This window comes from Lottia gigantea (genome assembly GCF_000327385.1).
Source record: "Lottia gigantea unplaced genomic scaffold LOTGIsca_199, whole genome shotgun sequence".
NCBI classification, from domain to species: Eukaryota; Metazoa; Mollusca; class Gastropoda; family Lottiidae; genus Lottia; species Lottia gigantea.
In genome coordinates this window covers 99371-108465 of record NW_008708395.1, presented here as the reverse complement: position 1 = coordinate 108465, position 9095 = coordinate 99371, and the positions used below count along the sequence as shown (strand labels likewise).

The following is a 9095-nucleotide window of genomic DNA, read 5'->3' as shown; positions in this document are numbered from 1 at the left end:
TAATAAAATTCCAACAATATACTTTGGAATTATTGTTTTTCCCTAATAACCTAATAGACCTATTGACTGATGACATCACATTTCAATAAACAAACTTCGCGCTATGAAATATGGGATTGAATTGGGGTCAAGGTATTACAAAATGGCCGAACGAATACTGATAGAAACCCCACTTCATTCCCAGCATGCACCGCTGGCTAAATACGTGACGTCATCAAGCTACACGGTTATTGCTTAATAATTAGCGCTTGTTCATCCACTAGTGCTTAGCATGTTATCTTTTATCTATTGTTATTGTTGTCTATTTATGACTAATCTTAGGGAGTTATAGATGTCAGTTTTTACTGTATATATACTTGCTGTTCTATTTTCTAATATTATTATTTTGTGCTTGATAAAGATTCCTGTATGTGAATTGAAAAGTTGCTGAAATTAAAGAAAGGAGTAGTATATCCATAATAGTCTTCTTATCTATTTAATAATATACTTACCTAGAAAGTTTATCTAGTTCTCTAGATGTTAAAGGATTATCATGTTTAACTAATAGATTAGCTAACATCTTACGTCTAGTATCAACATTAGGCATAGCTACATATACTCTTTTTGCAAATCGTCTAAAATATACAACATTTTTTATCAGCAATAGATAATAAAACCAAAGCAATATTCTTAACTGTTCATAATAATTAAAATCAATAACCAAATGCAAAGAAGAAAAAAACTTAAATGAATTGAATGGAGTTTTACTCTCCTACTTTTCTGCACCTAATGGGCTTAGGAAGATAGGCAACCCCATTCAGTGTGCAATGAGGGAAATTTTTCCAGGACAGCCACATCAGCCTACTTTTTTTTATTTCCAACTGTCGAAGGATCTTTAACTATCATAGTCTATAGCACAAGAGGCCTTACTTTAATGTCCCAAGGGCTAGATGATTTTTCCACCTAAAGAAGAGCGCCAATACCAATTTCAATGACTTAAATCTTTAAACATTGGCAAGCATACAGGTGTAATCTACCGATGTTGTCGCGTTTCTACCGCTTTTGAATGTTGTCCACTGCTCTACCGATGGAGTGCCCAATTCTACCAATTTTTTGCTTTTTTCTCAACCAAATTTCCTTGGCACCTACCAAGACCTGCCATTTTCTTTACCATAAATCAACAAAATTGCTAGTGGGCCTAACTGAGCTTTTTGGCCACATTTTATCTGAGTATATAAGAATAAGAAAGGGTAAAAATCAAAATGTCCTCTCACCTCAAGACAGCATCATCTAATTCCTGAGGTCTATTTGTTGCTCCCATAACTAATATTTTATCTTCTGCTTCACTATTTACCTGTAGACAATACATAATAATTTATCGTCAAGCAATACCATTTTGTTTTCAAGCATAAACAAGTCCAGTCTATTTCATTTTAGGTTTGAATTTATGGTGATTCAAATCAATTTATGTTTTGTCTCTGCCTAGACCGTTTTTCTATGACAGCCCCTGTGCCCTGTATTACCGGCCAAACCTTTGATTGGATCCTAAATTTCTTACCCCATCAAATTGCACTAAAAATTCAGTTTTTAATCTTCGACTAGCATCATTTTCCCCTTCTCTTCTTTCACAAAGTAACGAGTCGATTTCATCTAAAATCAAAATTAGAAAATATAATATATCAAATCACCATCATGATTTTTTTTAAAATTTATATGAAGCGTGTGGTCTTTAAAATGATAGCAAATTTTATGATAAAAAAGTTCATATTTCTTGCAATGATATCATGTGATTTCCTAATAAGTATTTTTTTATGTTTATTTGCAATATGATGCAATGTAACACATTTAGTCAATATAAACATGAATATTTTTGGATAATGTAATCTTTAGGATAAGTATAAATATATTTGCTTAAGTCTTTAAGTGCTTACCCATAAATATAACAGCTGGTTGAAGTTCTCTAGCAGCAGAGAATAAAGCACGAACTAACTTCTCACCTTCACCCACCTGTTAAGCAGGAGAAACATTGTTAGTCATAATAAATTAAGCCCCAAAAAAGCAAAGCTAGATTTCAATTTTTTGCAACAAAATGATCATGAGATTTTATTTTCATTTGCAAAATAACCAAGGAGAATAACAAACATTTAACGGGAGAATAACAAATGCCTACATGAGAATAACAAATGTCTGGTGGCCGGAATCAATGACCAGTGTGAAAATAATAAATTTAGTCGGTGTTGAGAATGAAAATTGTCAACAGTATGAGAATACAAATGTCCACAAAATACTTATTAATTTTCAATTACTTACCCATTTAGAAGTTAAACTTGAAGCACTTATATTAAAAAATACAGCATTGGATTCATTAGCCACAGCTTTAGCCTAGACAAAACAATTCAATCAAAACAATTCAATCAAAACAATTCAATCTAAAAATTTGAATTGATTAATACTCAAAGCATAATTCACCTTACCATTACTGTTAGACAATAACTGTCAAAACATACACGATTTTTGTCTCCTAATGTCGATAGCATATTTTTAGAAATGCTCAATATTTCTGTAGCATTGCTAAGCTTAGATATTTGGATTTTCATCTGTGAAGCATTTAATGGAAAAAATTCAAAAAAAGTTTAACGTTGTTTAGACAATAGTAAAGTTTATAACAGTTACATACCAACATAGTTTTACCATTTCCTGGTGGACCAAATAATAACAAGCCTCTAGCTGGAGCTCTTAAACCAGTAAATAACTAAAATAGTAATAAACACTCTGATTTAAATGTAGATCCAGTTGTTTGTCTCTTTCTATTGAGTAGTTTCTACTTTGCTATTTGTAATTTACGAAAATTATTACAATATTACAATTTGTAAGTCACTAAACTATTCAATAAAATATCCTGTTCTAGAAAAATCTCCCAAATCAGAAATTCATTGTTACAAGGGACAGATAGGCCATTTTTTTGACCAATTATTCTTTTTTATGACTTCACTAGAGGGGAACTGCATAGATATTAATAGTAGCTCCCCCTAGTGATGCCATAAAATGCGTTAGATTTAGTGGAATTGCAACAGCCACAGACATCAGAATGAAAATTGGAATGGTGTAAATTTATGCTATCAGTGTCCCCGATGTACATAAAAAGTTTAGCAAACCGCTTTACAATCCCTTTAAATTAGAAACATACCTCTGGTCTAAGAGCTGGTAATATAACTATTTCTTGTAAAGCTTGTTTAGCTATTTCCTGTCCAGCTGTAATAAACAGAAAATTTATATACCTTCCCTAAACAAAGCCAATGAAAGGCAACACTATGCAGTGTACAATGAGGGAAATTTTACATGGAAAGTGACAACTTATCACTTAATTATGGATATTTTCACTATCTTATTGTTCATTTCATACCTACTACTAAATGATTTGTACACCTAGCCTATTAGAACTGGAGGCAGTGATGATCCCAACCTCTTAGCACTAGGGATACCAATATGGGGCAAACGGACTTAATGGGGGGAGGGGTGGACTTGTGGGTAAAAGCTCAAAAATAGTCATATTAATGGTACTTACCGATATCTTTAAAACTGACAGTTGGTCCCTGATCAACAACTTCATTCAATATAGTATTAACTAATTTTTTATCTATATTCTTTAAACCAGATAGAGATATATTTCTTTTACTCTTTACATTACCTTTCATCTAAATACATAAAAAATATCAATGGAGTTTTACACCTTAGTTTTCATCATTGTATCATCAATTGGTTGGTTGAATTTGAGAGCATGCTGTATCAAAAATGTCTTAAGATCATGATATTTGTGAATAGTAATCCAGTAACGAAAAAATCCATTCATTTCATTTTGAAAGCATGCTTTATCAAAAATGTCTTAAGATCACGATATGTGAATAGTAACCCATAAAAATTTTATGAAATGAAATATCTGATGATACAATAGATTATCAAAAATACTATTAAAATGACATGCAGTTTTACATCTTAATTCAAAGTCAACACATTGCAGTGTGCAATGAGAAAAATCGTGCCAGGACAGCTGTATTGATTGTATTATTTTCAATTTATATTTTCACATCAGTCTCTCTAATATGCGTCTGATACAGGTCAGAGTATTGGCATGGAAAAAAGCGTCCAGTTGGTCAGATGGGACAATAATCTGAGGCCCTGTGTGCTACAGGCTGTACATGTTAAAGATCCCTTGACAGTTCGAAATCAATGAGTAGGCTAATGCAGCTCTCCTGGTAAAATTTCCCTCATTGCACACAGCATTGCCCGTCATCATTAGCACAGTGAGGTGCAGAAGAGTAGGACATAAAACTCCATTCATTTCATGTTTTCATTTCATTTCTAATATGTGTCATTGACATCTGACAAGGGGAAAGCCAGTCCAAAAAAATACTTTTGAGTCCTCTACTTACTTCTGGCTGAGAAAGTTTACGTTGACTATAGGTACTAGTATGTCGTGGGGAAGTACTATTATTACTACTACCAGCAGCACCAAATGAACGATGGTTTTTTGGTAACGTACTACTCTTGTGGACGGCTATGGGACTTTTCACAGCTTTCATAGGTTTACTTGTTACTGAAATGAAGAATGTTTAGGGTTTAGGAATACAAGTTCATTAAAGGGATTGCAATAACCACAGACGTCAGAATGAACACTGAATGGCGCAAATTGAAGCTATCAGTGTCCCCGATACACATAAAAAGTTTAGAAAACCTCTCTACAATCCTTTTAAATTTTGGCATAGGGAGGTGAGTGCAGACACCAGACCAACTTTTGGAAGCACTTGCCAGTTGGTCTCAATTTTTTCATTTTTGAACACATCAGTTTGAAAGATGAAGTCATCACAATTGAAACTGATAAATAAAAATATTCTCTTTACATAAAATGAATAGCTGAATTCATGTTTTCTCAAATTTCGAAGTGATTTATAAGTTATAAAGCTGTTACATTAAAAACTAAAAATATCAGAAAATATCACTTATAACAACAACACAAAACATTAAACCAAAATAATAATAAATTATAAGACATCAAAATGTGCTATCATTTCAGTAAAACACAAAATGCTCTCTTCGTATCTAAAAAAAACCTCAACAATTTAAATTCTAAATGGCTTACATTGAAAGCTTACAGAGAAAATTTTCTGATACCGTATATTTCCGAATATAATGCGCAAGCGTGTATAATGCGCATCCCGTCCTTGCCCAATCAAAAGACAAAATAGCGGATCCTCAACATCAATTGCGGTATTATCGAAGGGAATATAAACTCAAAATTTATTTCACTGTGTATAGTATGCACCCCTTCTGTAAGGGGCCCATTTTGAAGTAAAAAACTGTGCATTATATTCAGAAATATACGGTAATATTGCATCTAGGTAGAATGACCTTCCTAATAAATGTCATTACTTGTCACGCCACAAAATTCAAGAGATGCATGCATACCAAGTTTAGTCAAAATAGGAAAATGTTTGCCTTTTTCCCATCCATAAAAAATATTTTTAAATTCATCATTTTGTTTATGTGCAGTCATCACCCAATAAAATGAGACGAAAATTCTTGTAATTGTTGTCCCTTTATCAATGGAGAAAAATGCCAAATTGATCGGAACAAAATATACGTTTTTACAAGGATAGCAACATAGGTTGACCAAGATCCTTTCTTCCAATTGGTCCTAGGTCAAACCTTTTAGCATTTATTTGGAGTTGATCTTTCCTAGATTATCCATACCCATTGACAGCTAGGTCAACTGGAAAAGTGAGGAAAGATGACTTTTTTAAAATCACCAGATTTTCACACACCAACAAAGATAAGATCCCACGACCATCATTTGTTTGACCTAATCAAACAAAAGACATTATGTAAAGTTTCAATGTTCTAACCAACTGTGATATAGAACCCCTCAACGCCAAACCAAGCAAAAGCGATGTAATAAGAATACCTATATTGCGTTGTCTGATATGTGTATCAGTCGTACTGGAGCAAGGTTGTTGGCCTTGGCCAGTGTCTGTGGTTTCAGCTTCTGCCACCCTATCATTGAATTCTCGTAATTGTTTCTCTGTTAACAAAATAATACAACATATAACACTATATAACAAAGGAAAAGATACAATAATAAAAATACATAATATCATGCACGATATATATCTTAAAGCTATCATGGTCTATAAAAAACAAAATACATTTTTCAAAAAAAAGTATTAGTCCTTTTAAATAGTTAAATTCCAATTTGAATTTCTATTTCCTCTGTTACCTTTAACAGTCTTAAGTTTCTAAACCTAAATCATCGGTTTACTCTGACTTAAATCACCTAGAGATTAGTGTGGTTGAAAAGAAACCAGTTACTATTGACATGCAAAGCAAGAACAAGTCTTGTGTAACATTGTTCCTTGTAGATGATAAGATGAGTTACCCACAGAAGAATTATGAAACGTAACATCCATTCAAATAATCTTTACATTCTAAAAATTTGCATCAATATATTTTTGGTTTAAACTTTCAGATAAGCATACATTTTGATGAAAAAAACCAGACTGCTCCTTTAATTTGTCTGAATAAATAACAGTAAGCTTATTATTCTGAAGGAAAGCAGATCAAAGAAGATAGTATGTAACATAAAAGTGGGAGACTAAGACTACAATATATAATTAATGTAATCTACTAAAACGAACATAAAATCTAACAAACATACCCAAATATTCCAGCCTATCTTTTGCCATGACTAAATTAGTTAACATTTTATCTTTGAGTCTTTTTGCTCTCTCTACAGAATCACCTTAAAAATAAACAAAATAAAAATATTCATTACAATATCAAACTCATTCATTTCAAAAGAAAAAAAAAATTATTTCACATTTTTGTCCCTATAGTTGAAATGATAGTTGTGAGCTTAAAGGGATAGATGCACCATTTTGGGGGACTGATTTGAGTCTTGAAAATATGTAAATAGTCTTCAGAAGTATGAAAATCGTATAATTCCTTCAAAAATCCAAAATATCTCAAATTGTCTTTTCTATGGTATCACAGAGTATGTTAAAATAACGAGTTGTCATTTTAACATTAAAATTCTGGACACGCAAGGATTTGGAGCTCAAATTTCGATTATTACTGATTGACTTAGCTAAAAAAAATTCCGTTTCTGAGACTAAGGTATTATTGGTCAAAAAGAATGGTGCATCTGTCCCTTTAATTTGGACTGTAATACAAAATTGACAATTTTAGGGATTCATGCTTTTGTCATGGCACAAATAGCTGGTAACTTATTTCTGGATTCATAAGTTTTATGACTTCAGATTATGAATAGGCCTATAATATTATCTTTATAAGGTCATTTCATTTACCATTCATTCAATATTTTGCCTAACAGGCATGTATGCTGGTCAGCTTAATCTTTAATCTGTGTAATCTAATCCAGATTATAATTTCATTACAGAAGCAGGGCCTAGGGGCTAAAACTTTGTAGGCATAGGATTATATCTGAATACAAGTAAGATTGCATGTACAAACACACTGTATATCTTATTTAGCACTACTGAAATTAAGTTTATACCAGCCAATTTTTATCAGCAAATAAAACAATATACCTTGACCAGGGACTATAACAGCTATACCCTTCTCTAACTCTATAATACCTCTTTTATAAAACTCAATAGCTGCAGCATGACTCTTTTTACCTGATAGAAAATAACAATAACAAAATATACGTCAATGAAATCAGTTTGAGCTTGAATAACTACCCTGACATATTTGATGAAGATGATAGGATTTGTTAGTTATGTCAAGCTTAGGAAATGCTGACCAAGACAGTGAAAGATTTGAGCATTATTCAAATTTCCAAATAGCCTAGCCAATCTTAGGCTTAGGGTCCCTAATGAGGGCAAATGAATGACTCAGACTGCTAAGATACATTAAAACTCATAAGAGTCTGTGTTTTGTGCTTTATAATTGGTATATACAACTCAACTTAGCTGCTCCCCCCCCCTCCCCTAATATTTTTAAATTGTAATAATATTGAATTGTAGATTTATTTAGCCTACCTGGTGTTTCTTCATCTATTTTCAAAGCTTTAGAAATGTATTCAAAAGCTTTCCGGTGATGATGTTTTTGTAGGGAAAATGCTGGATCACTTGGACCGGGTGAATTTGGCTTTTTGGATTCATTTGTCATGATAACCACACTCTCTTCGTCGTTCCGTCTCTGTTGTGGCCTTAATGAAATAGCTTGACGACTCTTACAAGCAAGCAACACAAGCACAATCCAGAGCTGGTAAGCAAACGTTCGAATTAAGGCGAAAAGAAACAATAATGGGGCTGCCACTAATCTGAGATTACGACCATGAAATGTTCTGTACTCTCTGGGGTTCGGCCTTCCTCTCCCATCACCTCTCTTACGCCCAAAATAACGACCTACCCCAGGCCCTTTTCGATTCATACTGACTGAAGGCCGCCATATTATTCAAGCGATCAATACATTACTTTGCATTCTGGGCAAGGGAATTCCTATAAACGTCATACTTGGGGATTCCTTTACAACGAAGGAATCTGATTGGATGAAATTATTCATGACGTCATAAACTGTTTACAAACAAGTGGGCGTGTTTTACTAGTAGATTTATAACCATGGATGGGTCAACGAAACTGCTGGAAATCAAAGTGATTAATGCTGATTTAAAACGATTAAAAAGTTTGAAATGTTTGTGCAGACGTGCAATTTTGAAGTGTGAAAACAAGGCATCAGTTTTTGAGATGTTGGCTACTGTGGAAAAACTTCCATTACCGAACACCCTGAAGCGTTACTTGACAACTTTAAGCATTCCTGAGGACTTGCACATGGGTGACGTTTTTATGGAGTACAACTTTAACTTCCCGTACCATTTACAACACAAAACTCATCAAGTTTACCCGACTGCATGTCTTCTGGACGGATCTAATTTGCTACTAAAAGTTCACCAACCGTTAGAAACCGGAATAACATGTGCCATGTGTGGCTGTCAAGAGTTGAGACAGTCAGAAATTTCTAAGATGAAAACCAAAATAGAAAAATGGTGCTTGTTAGAACATAAGCATCTTCAAAGTTGTGTTGCAAAGTTTTATGAAGGT

General features: G+C 33.2%; 1 protein-coding gene across 1 annotated transcript in view; it reads right to left on the bottom strand.

The window, feature by feature from the left end:
* Positions 1–8163, bottom strand: part of LOTGIDRAFT_143345 (hypothetical protein) — a gene marked incomplete at both ends in the record, with an annotated part of 10263 nt that extends 2100 nt beyond the window's left edge. Inside the window, 14 exons of the mRNA XM_009053068.1 lie at positions 16–50; positions 492–614; positions 1254–1333; positions 1538–1629; positions 1911–1986; positions 2290–2361; positions 2657–2731; positions 3167–3231; positions 3545–3667; positions 4406–4534; positions 5939–6084; positions 6685–6772; positions 7581–7670; positions 8034–8163. Coding sequence (XP_009051316.1) covers positions 16–50; positions 492–614; positions 1254–1333; positions 1538–1629; positions 1911–1986; positions 2290–2361; positions 2657–2731; positions 3167–3231; positions 3545–3667; positions 4406–4534; positions 5939–6084; positions 6685–6772; positions 7581–7670; positions 8034–8163 — 1324 coding nt within the window. The remainder of the gene's footprint in view (positions 1–15; positions 51–491; positions 615–1253; positions 1334–1537; positions 1630–1910; positions 1987–2289; positions 2362–2656; positions 2732–3166; positions 3232–3544; positions 3668–4405; positions 4535–5938; positions 6085–6684; positions 6773–7580; positions 7671–8033) is intronic.
* Positions 8164–9095: the final 932 nt, after the last annotated feature.